The sequence below is a fragment of the Coccinella septempunctata genome, chromosome 7 (genome assembly GCF_907165205.1).
Source record: "Coccinella septempunctata chromosome 7, icCocSept1.1, whole genome shotgun sequence".
NCBI lineage: Eukaryota > Metazoa > Arthropoda > Insecta > Coleoptera > Coccinellidae > Coccinella > Coccinella septempunctata.
Window position 1 is genome coordinate 15341195 of NC_058195.1, and position 22065 is coordinate 15363259.

Consider the following 22065-nt stretch of genomic DNA (forward strand, 5'->3'; position numbering starts at 1 on the left):
TAAAACATTGCCTAAATCCCTTAAGAGAATATAGCTAGGACATATTTCGAAAACTATTTCAAATACCGCTCAAGCCTGATTCTGGGCTGTAAGTGTATTAGATTAGTGCTATGGCAAGCAGTACAGGTGATTGGCACTGACCTCTTATGGTAAATGCATAAGCCTCAATTGAATCAAGCTCCTTTTTCAGATGTAATCTATTCGTCCATTATTGTCGCCGCCTGTGTCCTCATATTCCTCATCATTGCAACGCTGCTCTTCATAAAGGGTCGTAGAAGCAAGAACGAAGAGAAATCCGGATCAATTCTCGTTTACCCATCGAGTCAAGGAAATGCCTCGCATTTTCTGTAAGTATTCAAGCTTGTATTCAAATTCGATTTCCTTTGTTCCAAGGTAAACAGAAAACTGGAATATCTATGTAGACATCAACGTCAGGCGTAGAGCAAGTTTCATAGGAATATATTTCACTCCTGAAAGAATCAGATGCATTTCATGCCTGATTTGCAATTTTCAGCGATTTCCTTACATACAGAATTAGCTCGTGAAAGATTTTCAAGGTTCGTACTCTTTGTAGTGGCGGATTGAAAATAGAATGAGATATTCGAGAAAGATATACAGAAATTATGGGAAAATTATGATAACTGAGTGAAAAAAAATATCTAATGTATGTAGCGTTACTATTCTATTACCCTACTTGGTTTATCAGCATTTCTACAAATAAGAGCAAATTGAAGATAATTAATGCGTGAAATTGCATTCCTTGTGTTGAATTTGGAATGACCCTAGTAGTGATTAGTGGAAGCCTCATCAAAGTTGATATTTTCCCCAAAAAATAAAAACATCTTTATCCAAAATTAGTCGTTCAGATATCTATTGAAATATTGTATGAAGAATAATATAGCTCTGAAACAACAATGAATTTCATTCATTATATTTATATTCGTATTTCATGCATGCATAGTTAATAATTAATTGTATTATAAATTCTAACTGACGCTCAAATGTCAGCGTCATCTTGACGTCAATATATGACGGTAAGCAGGGTTCACTACAAGCAAAGATTATAGAGTAGAAAGATAGGAAACGCCCTCATATCGCTAGTACTAAAAACCGACTACATTTTGGCCAGTGAAAACACATTTGACAATGAGATGGCGCTGAAAACGTATTATCAATACAGAAAAACTGTTTAATAACAGTTTTCTGTTTTATAATTGAAGGGCGCGAAATTCGAATTCTATTCCTTGTATTCAATTTCAATATTGACGTTGTTGAGACCAGAAAACAAACATCCTGAGCGACAAAACAAAAGGATGGTTTTGTTTTGTGACCAGGATGTTAGTTTTTATGTAAACATTGTTTGGAATCGATTGGTATCAATGAAATACGCTGTTGGATGTGATAAATTTTTATTTGCAATCTATAAAAAATGTACGAAAATTTGAAATTATGGACAACGAATAGAGCTTTGACTAGGAGACAAGAGTACATGGTTATCTGCTATAGTTACGTGAAAGGTGTTTTTCTGTGAAAAAGTTTCGAATTAATAAACTGAGTTGAATTTTTACAATTTATATCAGAAATTGATATGAACCAATATTCAATTTACCGTCAGAGGATACATATTTCCGTTACTTACATATTATTTACAAAATTTTCAGAACCACAATTGAAAAAAACCTTACAGAGGTATACAAGCCTTGTATTCAAGCCCGTCAGTATAATTTCTTCATGCTTTTTCATGATTTCTTCATAGTATGGTCATGACACAATATACAAATTGACGAATGAACACTCACAGAAGGTTTCATAAGACTTTGACTTTCCAAACAACAATTTGACAGTCACCCGATTCCCAAATCGAAATCCATAAAATTTTGCATTTCTGAATATATTGAAGGCAATTTTGAGAATCTTTGAATGGAAGGTAAGGTTAATTGGTGTAAAAGTCATAATTTCCCCTAAATGAGCCCTTCATGTAAGGAATGCTTCCTGCATACAACAATTCACGTGGATAAACAGTTCTCAATCGACTTGCAGTAAAATGTTCATTGCACATTGTGTAGTCAGTAGTGTTTGCAGGCCTTTACGCCCTGAAAATTTTATCCACTTCGTAGCACTGAAAACAAAAATCAATGAATGACCGAGTCACATGTTACCAGTTAATACTTACATTCCCATTTTCCTTAGTAAAATTCGTTTTATTTGATCCACAGTTCTTCACCATACAATAATTTTCGAACGATATTCTGAGGTTTTCGCCAAGAAATTAGACAAAAATTTCAATAATCAGCAACTAGAACGGGCTCGGAAAACAAAAGGCGATACGAGGTTGTCTATGGATACGAGAATCAAAACATTCAAAACCGGTTTGATCAAAATGGCCATTTGACTCTGACATCTCGCAAAATTTCATATGTCCCTCGAATTAAAATTTTAACCAGTTTTAGGGCCTTAAAAACTCATTTGAAACACAGATGGCGCTCACATCACTCTAGTCGCTTCGTTTCCTATCTTTCTACTCTATAATCTTTGACTACAAGCTTTATATTACGCCAATTAACAACATACACGGATGTTGAAATGTCGCCATATATTACTGAACTAAACATGCTAAAAATCTAGGACTTAGGGAAGATTTAGTCTCAACAAGATTAAGAATAGGTCACATAAAAGCTACAGCACTATATTTGCTGAAAGGAATGAGAAAACCGAAGTTTCAAGGATTTAACCAGACTTTCAAGCATATTCTCATCATATAAACTTAACAAAATGAGAATATGCTGAACAGTCAATATCATTTAATTATACCCTTTTTCAAATGCCATATGATTTAAACCTATTTATTTAATTATATTTTAAACATTAACACAAAATATCGAAGTTTATATTGAAGAGTGATATGTTGATTATACAGGGTGTGGCATAATGAATGGATAATATGGAGCCTGCAGGTAGAGGACTCTATGGCGGTTCAGAAAAATATATTTTACGTTTAGTAAAAGTGCCTTGGTTTTCGAGATATTCGAGATTTTCGAAAATTCAAGAAAATCACACCCTTCGCCACTCTTTTTGCAGGCAAGACTCCAAATGAAGGAATTTTTTCAAACTATTTTTTGGATAGGATTCCTGGATAGATGCGCTATCGAATGTAAATTATTATTTTTGAGGCGCATAAATAGTTTTTCATAAATGAAAGAATTAACTCAAATTTTCCGTTTTGCTAATTTTTTTTCCCAAGTTCAACCCAGCGTGGTGTGAAAAATAATATGGTTACCTGAGTGCCAAAGCAAGAGAAAACATGCCTGTTTCACTGAGATTCTGAAATGGTATAACTCACTCTATTTTCAGCATTAAATACGAAATAAATTTCTATTACAATGAGTCAAGGCAGAGTTTGACGTAAGCCTTTTTCTTTAATTTTTAGCAACTGAAATGAAACTTGCAAGCAGAATAAAGCAATTATTCATATGAAGTTGTAGAGCATCTAGTACAGCTCCTGATGCACACTTTGAATACTATTTGTGAAACTCGATTCAATTAAACAATATTTTAAAATTGGTTTTTTTCCCTCGTATTCTTTCATTATTAAGACCTATAGTAATAAAGTTAATAGTTGTTAAGCGAATTTCAAGTAACGAAGTGAATTTTAGCACTTTTGTAATTAAGGAAAAAAGCTGAAAATTAGGTAATTTTTATTACATTGAGTCAAGACCCTTGTTACAAAAATGCTGAAATTTAATGCATAACTTGAAATCAACTTGAAAATATTGATTTCACAACGTTGGGGTTCAATAATAAAAGAAAACGAGAAAAAATAACAATTTTAAAATATCGCGTTTCATTGAATAAAGTTTCACAAATCACAAATGATGCTTAAATTAGCCACCATGAGTTTTGATACATGCTCTATAGTCTACACTTTCTAATGAATTATAGCTTTATTGTATTGATATCAACAATTTTAAAATGAGTATCGTTTCATTGAATTAAATATCACGAAAGATTCTCTAAGAGGCCACCATGAGCTTCAGTAAATGCTCTATACCTTCTTATAGACGATTGCTTCATTCTGCTTGCATTTCTCATTTTAGCTGATAAAAATTTCAGAAACACTGTTTACATTAAACTGGGCCTCAACTGATTGCCATAGGAATTTATTTTGTATTAAATGCTGAGAATACAGAGAGTTATACCATTTCGGAATATCAATGAAACTGGCATGTTTTTTCTTGCATTGGCTCTCAGGTAACCATATTATTTTTTACACCGCGCTAGGTTGAACTTATGAAAAAAAATTAGCAAAACGGAAAAGTTGAGTTAGATCTTTTTTCATGAAGAACTATTCATGCGCCTGAAAAATAATGAATTACATTCCATAGATCATCTATCCAGGAATACTATACAAAAAACAGTTCGAAAAAATTCCTTCATTTGGAGTCTTGCCTGCAAAACGAGTGGCGAAGGGTGTAATTCTCTTGAATTTTCGAAAATCTCCAATATCTCGAAAACCAAGGCACTTTTACTAAACGTAAAATATATTTTTCTGAACCGCCATAGAGTCGTCTACCCCCAGGCTCAATATTATCCATTCATTACGCCACACCCTGTATATTGAAAAATTCTTATCCTACTATAAATAAAATAATGTTTCTTCTTGCTCTGCAAACCAGACCTCCACAGCATTTATTACCTCCTCGTTGGAAGAAAAGTTACGACGCTTTAACCTTTTTCAGTTGAGGAAAGAGATGATAGTCGGATGGAGCCAAATCTGGTGGATAAGGGGGTGTTCTAGCAATTCAAACCCTAAATCACGAATTTTTTGCGTGGCAACATGAGATTTGTGTGTAGGGGCGTTGTTGAATATAAGATGTCTAAAAACATGGTGTATGCACTGATTAGATTTTGTTTTTCCCGCTTCGAAAATAAGAGATAAGTTTCGTTTTTCCCACTGTAGGTAGCGCCGTTTAGGAATTGACAGTTGTCAAATGATATTTGAAAATAATTTGAATGCATTCCTACGACTTGCGAATGTGCTGTATTTATAAGCGATTATTGGTGTGTGAAAATGAAAACTTTCGAGAAAGGTCGTACAACATTCATTTATTGAACATGTCGTTCAGTTTTCTGTATTTTTCGTTTCATTTTCTGTATACAATCAAGAACTACAGCTAAGAATTCGGTGTTGTTTGGCTATCGCCCTTTGTTGTTGGAAATTGAGGCAGAGCCAAATCAGATGAACATTCGGGACGGATAGAGCTAACAGTTTTATGGCAACAACTTCAGCAATATTTAAGCAATAAAAGAACTGTATTGAAAAAATGTAATGTGAATTGTGAGCATGTATTGAGAATCAGAAATACAGAAATATGTTAATCTGTTCGAGTCTGTTCTTCAAATATTCTTCACAAGTATAGTGAAAATTGCGTTTCAGTCAACTGAATATATTGAATATTTCGCCAATCAACTGTGTTTTATTGAAATCATATTGAATTGCCTTCCTCACAAATACAATTTGTCAAATAAAAATTATCTTGAAGAAAAATAGAAGTACTCCTTCGAATCCTTCTGTAGTGTTGAAATATCTGCAGATTCGTTTTTACAACGAAAATATACAAGTGTAAATCACAAATATTCGTTAACAGCTGATTTTTTGATGGATCAGGAACACAGAGGTGACTGTAATCTGTGATCGATATAAACGCAGAGAAAAATAAAGCGAGAGGGTATCATTAGATTTTCTTTCATAGAACAAGGATAGAACATGGTGGCGCCGACACGAAACGAATCTCTTATTTTCGATTTAGTCTAATGTCATTCCATTCAAAAATTGACGAGTGCATACACCATATTTTTAGACATCTTAGTCGAATAGTAATCTACGGTTATTGTTCTACCCTTCTCCCAAAAATCAATCATGATTACTCCATGGAAATCTCACAAAACTGAAGCAAGAACTTTTCCAGCAGATTTTTTGGACACAAAAATTCTTAGGTCTTGTAGAACCAGAATGTCGCCATTCCATCGATTGTTGCTTTGTTTCTGGATCGTAGAAATGTACCCAAGTCTCATCCAATAACAATTCGTTTTAAGAAGTCTACATCGTTTTCAAATCGAGCATAGGTCGAACGCGATGCTTCTACCCTTGCACGCTTTCGATCAACATTCAAACATTTGGGGATCCATTTTGCAGCAATTTTTCTCATGTCCAAATTGTCGTGAACTATATGATTAAAGCTTTCGTATGAAATATTCAGTGTTTCAGATATCCGTTTTAGTCCAATTCGACGGTCTGATAAAATCATGCCATGAACTGCATCGATATTTTCGGGGACTGACACAGAAACTGGCCTTCGCAATCGGTCATCATCTTCAATGGAAAATTTACCTCTTTTGAAGCTTGCAGTTCAATTTTTCACGGTCGCATACGAAGGACCTTGATTACCAAGGGTATTAAGTATATCTTCGTAAATCTGCTTTTAAATACAGGTACTTGATGATGGCTCGATACTCCAATTTTTCGATTTTCACAATTTCGGTGGACATCTTCTTTCTTTTAGTTTTTGCGTAACTCTGGTTCACTTTTTTGATCTCAAACTTCACACTGACACTTCTAATGAGTTATTGTTCGTTGCTATGGTAACGCAATTTTTTTTATGCATGGAACTATGGTCTAGGCTAACTAGATATCAACATATTCTCGTATGTTTTGGATATAATTAAATAAATAGGTTTAAATCACATGGCATTTTAGAAAAATTTATGTGTGAAAGAATTCATGACCTACGCTTTGAAAAACAAACATAAATATGGATTTTTCTGATTTTTTCAAGCTAGAATTCATCAAAGATTGGGTTGTGATACATCAATGTATTGAAAAGAATTGGCCCCAAAATATATAGCGTGTTCCATTTAAAAAATACCAAGTTTGTGCCCAAATGAAAACAGTGCACTAATTTTTTTTTCAATAGGCCAATGACTTTTATGTAATCAGTTTGTATTTCTTTTTCTATTTTATACAGCTCCTGAGAAATAACAAACATCTTCAAAAGTGAACATTTTCGTTTTTGCCCTGTATTTCAGGAACAGAAGTATTTGGAATACCTATTTTTGTTTGTGTCATCGAAAGTTTTACAAAAAAGTAATACAGGGTCGAGATATCCGTATATCTCTATCTTAAATAATAGCTGAGATACAGTGCAGTCTCAACCAAAATGGGACACAGTGTACATATATTGAATTTAATTATTTTTTATATAGAATCACAGTCTACAGGTTTTCCTCATTTTTATGCTATTCCTATTTATATGCTTCATTTGTTAATACATATATAGTTCTAACATACAAGTGGCATTTGCATACAATCATTTCTGAATGGATTTACAGAGATCTGAATAGTTTTCATTGAGAAGAAGAGTATTATAAAAATGAAATCAATGCCTTCTCAGGATTCCCTGATGATTATTGCTTACAACGTTTGTTGTCTATAAGCGATACATAACAGACGAGAATTTGTTATACCTATAAACTTCTAATAGTTACGATTTCTGTGTTTTTTCAGGACAAAGGAGATTCACTTCAGTCTTCCTCCCCTGAGGAGCTCGTCAATGGGAAACCTAAACGAGCCTATTGTTGAGGATTCAGATGTGGATACTGAATGCCTACTGATACCCACCACGCATAACCAACGATCAAATTCATTCAGTAAGTATTTCGTCGACAAAAAAAATTGTATCTCAGAATAGTTTTCGCAGAGGGCCCTCCACAAACTTTCAGAACGTATAATTTCATGGCAAAGAGCTAGTTTATAACTCGTTCGATCATAAAAAGGGTTTTTCATGTCATGATCCAAGCTGGCCGAGTTCAGTATCTGGATGGGTGACCAACTGTGCATATTTCGGTGGATATGAATTTGAACAAAACAATTCTGTAACATCTATAAAAAAGTGCTTTTTAAAATGACGCATAATAAAAAAGGCTTCTCTCTATATAATCCCCATGAACAAATTTTTTTATGAGCTACGAATCCGTATCCATTTCAGAACCCTTCCATTCATTTCAGTAAGCTTACCTTCAAACCCGAATATTTTTACATCCATTTCTAAACAACTCGTCTGCGAATATCTTCGGTTCTCCACATAAACTCCGATTTTCTCCCAGTGAATGGAACATCCCCATTCCTTTTATCAGATTTTAATGCAAGAGGATTATTACGAATATGAAAAATGGACCTCATTTTCTGGGTTGTAAAGATGAAATATAGGCTGAATTTTATGCTTCAGAGAAGATGCGCTTAATATTCAAATTATCGGGGTTCATCGCGATCGCGTTGGTTCTTTTCAAATGGATCGGAATGATTATACTCCATTCACTATTATAAAAGCACTCGGTTGGCCATGAAATAATTTTCTTCAGTTTTTGTAACAAGAAAGTAGTAAGGTTGGTACACGTGAAATGTCGTTAATGCCGAAACGTCTTTGCTATAACTAAGATGTCTAAAACTCTGGTGTATTCACTGATTCGATTTTGTTTTTAATTTCGTGGGGATATGGGATCGGTTTCGTTTTCTCCACTGTAGGTAGCGCTGTTCAGAGTTTAACAGAGCATTGTCAATTGATATTTGACAATAATTTGAATATTTTCCTACGACTTACGAATATGTTGTGTATTTATAAACGATTTTTGGTGTGTGAAATTGTATTAGTTTCAAGAAAGGGTGTAGAACGTTCATTTATTCAACATGTCGTTCAGTAAGTTTCCGTATGGATAATCAAGAACTACGGTGTTGTTGTAATTTGATGCATAACCAAATCAGATGAATGAACATTCGGGACGGATATAGCTAAGTTTTATGGCAACTTCAGCAATATTTTAAAGAAACTGTTTTGTCAGTTAAAATGATTTTGTAGAGAAAATTTTTGCAATATAAATATTTGGATGGAAATATCAGATTTCTATATCCTTGACGAAACTTGGATTTACCAAAATGGTACTTCTGTTCATCGATGGACAAATGAATCTGATATGAGGTACAATCCGTCCAAAATTAAGTCCGAAGATAAACATTTTACGGTTCTACACTAAGGAAATAATTTTAAATTTTCAGGTGGATGGCCAGTAAAATTATTCACAACTGTTTTAGTTAAGATTCCTGGGAAATGTGTGTTTGTAATGGTAATAATAAGCCACCAACATTTTAGAGTAAGAAAATTGAAATGAAATTGCTGATCAAAAACAGATTAAAATAAAAAACAAGTTTGTCATTCAATAATACCCTACAACCTACAAAACTAGACGACAACTACAATATTCAGTTGATTTCTGGTCTTCTAAGTGATGCCACTATACCCTTATGTAGGGTATAGATTTAACGGTTGTTTTTCATACATTACAAATGGATAGCCTCCATAAAGGGATTCACAGTCGGGTTCGCCATCTATTGACAGGTAGATGGAAGTGCTACCTTGACCACACGTAATTTCTGTCGAATTAATATGATACATTACACAACAACTTCACCTTCTGAGATGTGTCAGAATAAAGCTATTCCTTATTCCAGGTTGCTATGGTTTGGGCGTTATCGAACCATCGCTGTACAAAAGTACTTTAGATCTGGACGAAATACAGTGGCCTGAAGGACATATAGGACGTCTGTGGTTTTCCCTACGCTATGAACCATCAACGGAAAAACTGCTCGTATCTCTTTTGAAGGCTAAGAATCTGCCATCTCGTACTGTTGGCACAGTAAATAGTTGCGATCCTTTCGTGAGGTAAGTTTGCTGAAATTCTTTCAAGGAACAATTTATATCTCTACTCCAGAGAAGAAATATTTCTCGCTTCTGGGTGAGCTTGAGGCCCTTCATTTTTTTTAAGGTGGATAGGTATATCTCAGATCCTTGTTTTGATATTGGATTGTAGCTTCATTACATTAACTAAAGAAATATACTACTTCAATTAATAGCTTGAATTGAAAAGCGAGTCTGTTGAAAAGTAGAAATTATAAAACTATAAAACTAGACTTTTAAAACTGAGGTCAATGCATATTTTGAGTGCTCAACTTATGATTTTCAGCTTAATTGTTGTTCATTTCACTATGTAAATTTTTGCGGTATCTAGATATCTAGTCGCCCATGTTTCTGCGTCGATAATATTGCGGAAACCCCATGAAAAGCAACAGGAAATAATTATGAACTTGAGTTATATAGACACTTGATTAAAAAAACAATGAAATATTAAAAAGGCCCAGTGACATCAAAACCCTTCTTAATTTCAATTTGAACAAAATCAAGCCTTCATGTTAAAAATTACAAGAATAATTCATGAATTAGAGAAAACAGTATTTGAATGGAGATTCACAAAAAAGTGTAATTATGATCTACAAATCTATAAGATGTAAATTTTTCTAAAGGAAAACAAGAATTGAAATCAGGATGAAGAGATAATATGCCAAGTGTGCACAGATTATTATCTTCGATAAGCTTGATAAATTTTTGATACAGTGTGAGTAAAAAATTCAAATATTTGGTATTTACCATTTTTCAGAAAAATGCACCTATTAATCAATTCATTTGAATCCATTAATGAATTAAATTAGACAATCAATCAAGTAAAATTGAAGTGTTTGCCAGACATCCTCTACTGCTGGTGGAAGTCAGTTTTATATTTTTCAATAATATAATAATAAAAAAAAAATTTAATAATTTAATTTTTCTACTTAAATGGATTTTTTTTTGCTGAAAATAATTTGAGCAGTCCCTTTTCATTATAGGAATGAAATGCTTCATAGTTCTGCTTATTGAAAACGAATTTTAGGTACTTTGTTATGGTTTCTGAGGAGAATGACATACACTTCATGTGAAGGATGATGATAGCTTTTTGAGGTGTTGTCGAAAACATGTCTTTTTCAAAAAGAGAGATGAAAGAACGTTTATTTTTGTAATTGTGATATTCATTTTATTTAATTCGCCAAAGTGTATGCTTTTGACTTCTAAATATAAGAATTTTGTACATTACTTTTCAGTCACTCTGTGTAATGCATTCTGATCATTAGCTCATCAGTAGTAAGGAAAAAAGTAAGTGAGAGTTTTTCGAAATCATAAAAATCAATCATCATGATTAAAGAATACACCTGAAAAAATAACTGGCACCAGTGGCCTAGTAAATTTTCCAGTGCCCGTCATTCATGAAATTGGGAAAACGGAAATTCCTCCGGAAAATTCCGCTGGAAAATACGCTTCACGAGCTGAAAGGATTAAGCGAAATGAATGTTATTTGCGGAGAAAAGATATAATCCTCTTGTGACGTATAATCAAATAACATTTCAGTTCCTTTTAGAAGCATTCGTGTAGAAGAGGTCCTTGCATAATTTGAGTGTACCTACTCATTTTATCAAATTCAATTCAACTATTTGAAAGAAATTCTGTTTGCAAACTTGTGTACTCTTCAAGTCAATCTAACCGAGTCTCCAGGGAAGTTTTTTGTGGAATTATATTTTCTTTATAACGATGTTTGAAATATCGAGGGATAAGCAAAGTTAGGAACTTATAATGCCTACAAACAAGGTCAAACTTGACGTTGGCCTTTCATTAAAATTTAATGAACTGGTCTGATAAAGACAGCAGAACAGTGTGGGATTTATGCAGCGTGAAGTTGAGAGGAAGATAAAATTAAGAGACTATGCTCAAACCCAGCCACATGCTGAGGACTTCGGAAAATATTTTTGCATTTTTATATTCCAGATGAATATAAATTTGATGAGATGAGAATATGCCAATTATAAGAGTGGAAGTTGTCAACCTTTATATTCCAGATGAATATAAAGGTTGACAACTTCCACTCTTATAATTGGCATATTCTTTCTCTGTTCAATAGAACAACAGAATTTATTTCATGAATTTTGGTGATATATGCTTCCATAGTAGGTATGTATTGTGTTATAAATGGTGTAAAAAATAAACACACTATTTATTATTTTTCAAATAATTTATTTCTGGGGCGATCGATTTCGGTTTACAACCATCAGCAGGCCAGCTGAAATATACAATATATGTTGTGTTTCAATTAATTTTTTGAAAAATAATAAACAGTGTGTTTATTTTTTACACCATTTATTATTTCTTGAAATCGAAAAGAACAAAAACATACACAATGCACATAAAACGTCTGTCTAGTTCCTTAAAAATATATCGAGATAATATATTTATACAGAAATTTGCACCCTCCTGGTTAATTCACAGCTTGCTTGATTCCTCTAAATGTTATAAAAAATTACTTTACGATTTTTAAGCTTACCTTCTAATCAGATAATTTAAGAATGAGAGCATCAATTTATTCTCAATAATTCTTGATTCTTTCAATAACGAATATTTGCAACTTCAAGAAAACTTACCTCAGTTTATTGGAATATTTCTTCTGACTTCTGAATAATGCTTCAGCATCACTCATGAGATTTCACTATTTAATAACCGTATCTGAATGTATTATCTGTGTTTGGAATATGTGTTCTTATTTTGATTTCTTTTCAGGCTCCACCTTTTGCCGGATGAAAGAAGGTATTTGCAATCCAAACAGAAGAAAAAGACTTGCAATCCGTATTTCGATGAAACCCTTGTATTTCAGGTCAGTACACTGTATTTTGAAATAATTTGAAGTTATAACTGGATGGTGTAAGTATTTTATTTCCATTAATTTGTGAATCTCCTAGCGTTTTCATGTCAAAAATGAAGTTTCAACAGCAACTTAAAGTAGCCATATGTTATAGAAGACCAAAAAATCGACTCAAGCGTCAACAAAAATCTCCTCTCACTATGATAAGAGATACTTAGGGGAGACTAGGGAACATTGATACATGGGGAGGCTTGATACAGGCTTATATCCGCGATCTGTAGCCGTTTTCAAAAGTATTATACTAGTGAACACTATTCTTTGGCAGAGGGCATTGCGTGACGTTAATCTGTAAGGCTAACAGTAGTTTGTTTGTGAAATATTCAACGAAGAGTGTTTCGAGGTGAGAAATTGTAACTTTTTACTCAAGTTACCTAAGGGTTTTATGATCATGCATTAATTCCTCGGCATAAACAAACATTTCACTGGGAAATATGCATAAAACTACTCAATTTACAGTTTTATTCGCTTTTCAAAATATATGGGTGTAAGATGAAAACATAAATAACTTTAAAAATTGCTTTCAGGGAGGTTTGAGACATTTGTCGTGGGGAGGCCTGATACATGTATCATCTTCAAAAAATATTCCGTAGCTAGTTGGATAGGCCTACATGAAGGCGTCTTCACCATCCAACATATCAAAGGGATTTTTAAAAACCGTACAATCCCCATGTATTTAACGAGGCCGACTTTTCTTGTGTGGAAGTGACTAACTGACAATTTCCTGATTTTTCTACACCTATGGGACCAAAGCAAGCCAGTATCATTGCTGACCTACCTACTGAGCTGAATAATCCTCTCGATTACTCTCCCAGTACATCGTATCAATCCTCCCATATGTGGGGAGGCTTGAGACAGTTTGCATGTTTTTGTGTTCAACGTTCTGTACAGAATAAGATGTTTATGTTTTGCGACTTCTATATTTATTTTGTTGAACGATTAATTGAAGAATTATATAATATAAGAAAAGTCCTGCTTCTTCATATAATTCAGTTTCCAGAATAAAAATTACAAAAAACGTATCAACCCTCCCCAGTCTCCCCTATTATTGGAGAATAATATCTGGAGCAATTCAACGTTGACACTAACAAACGAAAGAGAGATTCAGTTCAGTAAGGACAAGATGCTACAATTCAGGAATATTCTGTTTACTATTCATGCTCATACCTATTTAAATTATCATTTACTTCTATAAGCTTTAACTTTAAGAGTTATTCTACAGGTCATTGACTCGTACAAGTACTCCAACAATAGATTTTAGAGGTCAAAAAAACACTTTTTTCTAACCATTTTTTCCGAATCGGCTCGGTTTGAAAGATACAGGCTCTTGAAAAACCATAAAAAAATTTATTTTTACTTCTATCTCACAAACGGTGGTATCGAATGAAATAAATTTCGGAATATAGTTTTCATTTATTTCATTAATCTTTTTGAACACAAGATATCACCCACGTCTTTCTCATTATGAGATTATGACCATTACGTAGGTAGCATAAAAATACCAAAAATTCAAAAAACCCAACTATTTAAACACTGTTACGTTTTGTAAAACAGAAGTATTCTACATATGTTCTCGTATAATGCGCCGTTTTCGAGTAAATTGATGTCTAAAAATAAAAAATATCTGTGATATTCGGAAAATTTGGTACTTTGGATGAATGCAACTATGTTTAAAAGATGTGTATTGTCATAAATTCAGCTTGTCATTCTGAAGGAAATTTTGTTTCTCCAGGGGTGGCATAGCTCATTATGAAAACTTAAAACGGCTATATCTTTTTATGAACTATTTAAACATAATAATATACTATGTATATAATATAGTAGGTATGTCATAAAAGATGAAAACCCCACTCTCAGAGTCTCTGATAATCTCTTATATTTTACGTGTGTTATCAAAGTCTCCCCTTTTAAGATATAGATAAAAAATTAGACTTCATCAAACTTTCTCTGTAACAGCAAAAAAGTTTTGATTTATATCAAACAAACCATCAAATATAAATGGTGTAAGATTGCCTTTTCGACTACCCATGGCGAAGATGTTGACGATAAGAATTCAGGGAAGTTCAAACTGGTACTACAAAATGAACATCAAAGTCATCCACCAAATCAATTTCATTAAATTCGACCGTACTGAAGAACTAAACAACTGAAAAAAATTCTGAAATAGGTACTCAACTCTTTCCTGAGTGGGAGAAATCAGAACCTGTTAAATTTCTATGACAAAATTGTCTCAGAAATGTCACTTTTTTAGGTCTAGCAACACCTAGATACTTGTTTCGGTAATTCTCGAGCTGAAATACTTCGATAGTTCATCAAATTACTTATAACTTATAATTTCTTAGGGCTTCTTCTTCTTCTTCTGTGACTGAAGAGAGACCCAACCGCGACCTACAGGGCATGGATAGTCACCAACCAGATCTGACTGCCGCAGTATTTTTCTCGAGTCTCCATTATAACTGCGGACCAAACACCTCCACTGTGATTTGTCTAACGCTAGTTGTTTCCAGTTATGATTGGCATTGACTGAATTCGGGAATTGATGCAGTGTATCCTTAAACCGCTTATACTTGCCTCCTGGTTTCCGAGCTCCCTCTATGAATTCGCCATAAAGACCTATTTTGGGGAGTCTTGTGACTTGCATCCTCCGAATGTGGCCACTCCATCTGATGTGGATTATTTGTCTTAGATGACGTTGTTGCATTTGTTCATATATCGTTTGTTTGATATATCGCCTGTAGGGCGTCCAGCTTTCGCTTCCGTAAAGAAGCGTTGGCAGGACCAATGCTTTGTAAACAGCTGTCTTGGTCTTCAGATTGAGGTCGTGATTTTGAAACACCCTGTCCTTTAGCCTCCAGAATGCCTATGATGCCGAATTGATATGGTTGTGTATTTCCATGTCCAGGTTAGCCCTAGTATTTATGAAGCTTCCCAAGAATTTGAACTGCTCGACCTGTTCTAGAGTTCCATCCTCCAGGCTGATATATGTTTGAAGGCTCTCTGGCGGACTAACCAGGATTTTGGTTTTGTCAATATTGAGTCTTAGGCCTAAAGCTTCGTATATGTGTTTATAGGTGTCCAAAATTATCTGTAGATCCTCTGAGCTGCTAGAGATAAGTTCGCGGTCGTCTGCATATTGAAGTTCCGTGATAAACTTTGTATACGGGTCTTTGCTCTGAATCGCTTCAGGTTGAACAGGCCTCCATCAAATCTGAATCTTATTCCAACACCCGCCACAGGAATACTCATGTCAGCAATTATCGAGACAGCTATGGACAAAATATTGAACAGTAAAGAGGCGCTTACACGAAGCCTTGTTTTATTCCAGAGTTGGTTAAGAAGGAGTTGGTTGTAGAGCCATTATGCTGTATTCTAGCGGTGTTGTAGGTAAGGAGGCTTTTACACACTGCTAAGAATTTTTCGGGTACTCCAAGGTGTCCCATGATTTTCCATAGCGCTTTCCGATTCACCGAGTCGTAGGCCTTACTCAAATCGATGTGGGTTGTATTATTTTAGATCCTTGATTGTTGTTCAAGGGCCTTCCCTTGCAGCTGTCGCAGTGTGAAAATTAGGTCCACTGTACCTCGATTGGTTTGAAAGCCGCACTGGGATTCAAGTAATAGGTAATCAGGTACTTAAATCTTGATCACAATAGAAATGACGGAATCGGTTGTGTTGGATATTATGTATCTATTTCATGAGGCCGATTTGCTCAGTTCGGGATTAAGCCGAGATTCGAGTTGATCCTAGATCAACCTGATAGAACTGAACGGAAATGTCGAAATTAATCTAGGATTCAGAAAAGAGTTTTCACCAAAGATTATAGAGTAGAAAGATAGGAAACGCCCTCATATCGCTAGTACCTACTAAAAACCGACTACATTTTGGCCAGTGAAAACACATTTGACAATGAGATGGCGCTGAAAACGTATTATCAATACAGAAAAACTGTTTAATAACAGTTTTCTGTTTTATAATTGAGAGGCGCGAAATTCGAATTCTATTCCTTGTTTTGAATTTCAATATTGACCTTGTTGAGACCAGAAAACAAACATCCTGAGCAACAAAACAAAATGATGGTTTTGTTTTGTGACCAGGATGTTAGTTTTCATCTAAACATTGTTTGGAATCGATTGGTATCAATGAAATACTCTGTTGAATGTGATAAATTTTTATTTGCAATATATAAAAAATTTACAAAAATTTGAAATTATGGACAACGAATAGAGCTTTGACTAGGATACATGGTTACCTGCTATAGGTACCTCAGAGGTGTTTTTTCTGAGAAAACGTTTCGAATTAATAAACTGAGTTGAATTTGTACAATTTATATCAGAAATTGATATGAACCAATATTCAATTTACCGTCATAAGATACACATTTCCGTTACTTACATACTATTGAAAAAATTTTCAGAACCACAATTGAAAAAAACCTTACAGAGGTATACAAGACCTGTATTCAAGCCCGTCAGTATAATTTCTTTATGCTTTTTTATGATTTCTTCATGGTATGGTCAAAGATTATAGAGTAGAAAGATAGGAAACGCCCTCATATCGCTAGTACTAAAAACCGACTACATTTTGGCCAGTGAAAACACGCGTGACAATGAGATGGCGCTAAAAACGCACTGTCAATGCAGGAAAACTTTTTGATAACAGTTTTCTGTTTTTTGATTGAGGGGCGCGAAATTCGAATTCTATTTCTCGTATTGCATTCCAATATTGACTTTGTTTCTATCAGAAAACAAACATCCTGAGCGACAAAACAAAAGTATGGTTTTGCTTTGTGATCAGCATGTTAGTTTTCATCTAAACATTGTTTGGAATCAATTGATATCAACGAAAAACGCTGTTGGATGTGCTATATGTTTATTTGCAATACATAAAAAATTTACAAAAATTGAAATAGTGGGCAATAAATGAAGCTTGAACTAGGACACTGAACTATATGGTGATCTGCTATACGTCGAAGGTGTTGTTTCTGTACAATAGGTTGTTCTGAATTGATGAACTTAGTTGAATTTGTAAAATATACATATATCAGAAATTAATTTGAACCAATATTCAATATACCATCACAGCATACATATTCCAGGTACTTACATATGTAGGTTATTTAAAGAATTTTCAGAACCACACTTAAAAAAAAAACTTACAGACATATGCAAGACCTGTATTTCATCATAGTTTTTTGGTGCTTCTTTTATGATTTCCGTATGATATGGTCTGCTCATGACACAATATACAAATTGATTAATGAATGAACAAAACACTCACAGCAGGTTTCATAAAACTTTGACTTTCCAAACAACAATTTGACAGTCACTCGGTTCCCAAATGGAAATCAATAAAACCTCTGCATTTCTGAATATATTGAAAGAGTAGCAATTGAGAATCATTGAATGGACCTATAAAGATCATAATTTCCCCTTAATAGGCCGTTCATGCAAGGGATGCATTCTGCATACAACAATTTACGTCGATGAACAGTTCTCAATTGACCTGAAGTAAAATGTTCATTGCACATGGTGTAGTTAGTAGTGTTTGCTGAAGTAATTGTCTTCAAGCCCTGAGAATTTTATCCACTTCGGAGCACTGAAAATTAGAATCAATGAATGACCGATTCACATGTTACGACTTTTAATACTTACGCTTCCATTTTCCTTAGTTGAGTGAAAAACTTAATCACGTAAAATACATTTTATTATTTGATCCACCGTTCTTCACCATTCAATAATTTTCGAACAATATTTTGATGTTTTCACCAAGAAATAAGACAAAAAACTTCAAAAATCAGCTATTAGAACGAACCAGATAAACAAAAAGCGGAATGAGAATCAAACAAAGATATTATGTGTAATATCTTTGGAATCAAAACATTCAAAACCTCTTTGATCAAAATTGACGTCTGAAATCTTGAAAAATGTCATATATATCTGCAAATGGCACTCAAATTAATATTTTAACCAGCCCTAGCGTCTTAAAAACACGCGTGACACACAGATGGCGCTCAAATCCATCTTTCTACTCTATAATCTTTGGGTATGGTCTCTTTATGACACAAAATATACAAATTGATTGACGAATGAACAAAACACTCACAGAAGGTTTCATAAAACTTTCACTTTCCAAACAACAATTTGACAGTTACCCTATTCCCAAATCGAAATCCATACAACTTTTGCATTTCTGAATATATTGAAAAGGCAATTGAGAATCTTTGAATGGACGTATAAAAGTCATAATTTCCTCTAAATGAGCCCTTTATGTAAGGGATGCTTCTGCATACAACAATTTACGTGGATGAACAGTTCTAAATCGACTTTCAGTAAAATGTTCATTGCACATGGTGTAGTCAGCAGTGTTTGCAGGCTTTTACGCCCTGAAAATTTTATCCACTTCGTAGAACTGAAAATAAAAATCAATGATTGACCAAGTCACATGTTACCAGTTTTAATACTTACATTCCCATTTTCCTTAGTAAAATTCGTTTCATTTGATCCACAGTTCTTCACCATACAATAATTTTCGAACGATATTCTGAGGTTTTCGCCAAGAAATAAGACAAAAATTTCAATAATCAGCAACTAGAACGGGCTTGAAAAACAAAAGGCGATACAAGGTTGTCTATGGATACGAAAATCAAAACATTCAAAACCTGTTTGATCAAAATGGCCATATGACTCTGACATCTCGCAAAATTTCATATGTCCCTCGAATTAAAATTTTAATCAGTCTTAGGACCTTAAAAACGCTCACATCACTTTAGTCACTTCGTTTCCTATCTTTCTACTCTATAATCTTTGGTTTTCACTTAAGTGACGTCGACGCATGTTAGCTTGGCTACTGTGGAAATAAAAAATGTTTCGTCCATCCAGGATTTTCTGAATGTTCTGAATGGGTTTCTCTTCATTCCAGGTATCATCCAAAGAAATGATGGACCGAATACTAAAACTAACGGTCATTGACGGTGGGAGAGCGAAAAAGAAATGTGAAATCGGACACATCACCTACCCCCTCAAGGACCTCGATTTTGGAGATGGTTCGGAGCAGCAACTCTTCAAAATCGATCTGGAGAAGGTAAAAAATAATTACCTACTATAAAAAGTGGGATAATAGCATGTTACTTTGTAATTCTGTTAGAAAGTTCCCACTCATTGATCGAATTGAACATTATACCTATAACTTCTTGAACGAAATACCTAGATTTTGACTTTTCATGTCAAGAAAGCAATGAAAATTCAAGCTGCTTCGCAGAAAAATAGGATTGCTAGGATTGGTTATTTCCAAATTCAAGATACCTATTCGTTGAAAATGATTGTATATGACTTTTCGGATATTCCGAATTTTGCAATAATTCTTGAATAAAAAATATTCTTTAATTTTTCAGGAACCACATGAAATAAAATCCGACCTTGGTGAGCTGCTCATTTCTCTTGTATACAATGAAAACCTGAATCGATTATCAGCAACAGTTATAGAAGCTCGAAGATTGAAGGTAAATTGATGTTTCTTCATGTAGTATTAGTAAACGCTCAAAACGAATCACGAATGATGAAATTCGTCAGTCATTAAAGGTCGGATTTACAGCTAAAAAGGTCCAGTTAATCGATGTTCCAATTTACGAAATATGTATTTTGATTATTTTAAATTGTTAGGTAGGTATACGGTATACATTATTTTCAATTTGGTGTTGGTGTTCATATTTTTTCGTCGTTAGTAGAATGTTATATTTATAAGAAGTTGTTTAGTTTCACAGGAGGCCAATCAGATGAAGATTTACCTGCTAATATCAATATTCTTGAGATACCAATAGGAAATTGAGGTTGAAAAAATCCTTAATAATTTAATTGTAAAATTTTTCATTTTTTCCTCGAAAATATTCAATAGGTGAACAGTGACGCAAAAATTCCATATGGAGACATGGTGATACCGAAGGGTATTCACCAATTTGTACGCAACTTTTTATGTATGATCGGGGAGTTTTTCATGCAGCCTCTACGTGGATGAACTATAGCACTCGAACATTACCGACAAACAAACATTCCTCCAAGATACCGGAAATTCAAATCTAAAATGAAAAATAAAAAATGATTTTCCCTAAAACCGCCTTGAAATTTATGTAAGCACATATGGATTATTTATTTATTCTGTACGAAGAAGTGATGCAGTAGGTAAGTATTTTGAAATTCTTATTTTATTGATGAGTAAGACCTAAAATAAAATTAATTTGTTCCAACTCTGTCTCCATAAACTTAAATGTTATTTGAGTGGCTAACGTTTAAAACCAAAGATGGATTAGTTTTTTCTTCGAGACTGTCGACCACTAGTTCTGAATCTGAATAGTATAAAGGCTGATTAGAAAACCAACACTATGTATATGGTGTTCCTCTAACGAACTTATGCTCTAGATCACTGAGTGAAGGTGCCTCAGAAATGGCCTATTGATATCCACATCCATCTTCTTGAATTATTCGAAACCTTTCATGTTTTTTAATTGAAAATATGTTTAAAATAAGAATACACGCTATTTGAAAAGTTAATTCAGTACTACAGTTGATATTTCTACATTATATTCGATATTTAGAGTTAAGAAGGATCCATAAATGGGAATAGATTTGAAGAATTTCAATTTTCTTATTTAGGGTTCGGAAGCAATATTTCTGGAACATCAAAACATTTCCCAACACCTCAGTTGAATGATTCACAAAGGCTTTGAAAGAGTTCCGAAATATTTTCTCGTGTTGCTACTCTCATTTTGAAAATATAAATGAAAATAGTTGTTGGTCAAGCAGTTATAAAAAACACCTGGCATTTGCATTTTTATAGTTATGTAAGTAAAACATTGATATTCATTTATCAGAAATGAAAGAAGGAAAGGGGAAGTCCGGGAGACTTGAACCACCTCAAATATTTCAATTCAAATTTCGCGCTAGCGGTATCGTAAATAGCTTGCGACATACTCGTAACAAGGCACAACTAGTGTCGGCTCCATTTTGGCCGCCATCGGAACAGTTTGGGAGTGAGAGGGTAGTGATTTTGTTGTTAGGAAGTAAGAAATTGAATAATTTATGTTTGTTACATTGTCTGAAAAGTTTAATAGATGCGTGATGTTATTTAGTTTTATTGCTTTTATTGATTAATATTGTTTCACAAACGATGAGCCTTTTTAATAATAGTTGTAAAAGTTTCAAGGAAAGATCTGTTGAATGGGCTAAAAGAGAGTGCGGGAGACTTAACCCATACTACGGTCGGGAGACAAAATCAGTTGTACAGGTTTCCCGCACTGAGTTTAGATAATAGTTTGTTTCAAAAAAAAAAAATTGAATAACAGAAATGAATATAAAAAATATACAAAGGTTCAAAAAAGTAAAAATCATCTCGGAAATAAGTGAGAGTGAC

The 22065-nt window shown here is 33.8% G+C and overlaps 1 protein-coding gene across 2 annotated transcripts in view; it reads left to right on the forward strand.

Annotated features, from left to right (window-relative positions):
* Positions 1-22065, forward strand: part of LOC123316271 (synaptotagmin-15-like) — a 153408-nt gene that overhangs the window by 79919 nt on the left and 51424 nt on the right. For both annotated transcript variants that reach the window (XM_044902248.1, XM_044902249.1), the window contains exons 3-8: positions 191-347; positions 7562-7704; positions 9560-9770; positions 12525-12618; positions 19582-19743; positions 20054-20161. In XM_044902248.1, the coding sequence (XP_044758183.1) occupies positions 191-347; positions 7562-7704; positions 9560-9770; positions 12525-12618; positions 19582-19743; positions 20054-20161 (875 nt within the window). The remainder of the gene's footprint in view (positions 1-190; positions 348-7561; positions 7705-9559; positions 9771-12524; positions 12619-19581; positions 19744-20053; positions 20162-22065) is intronic.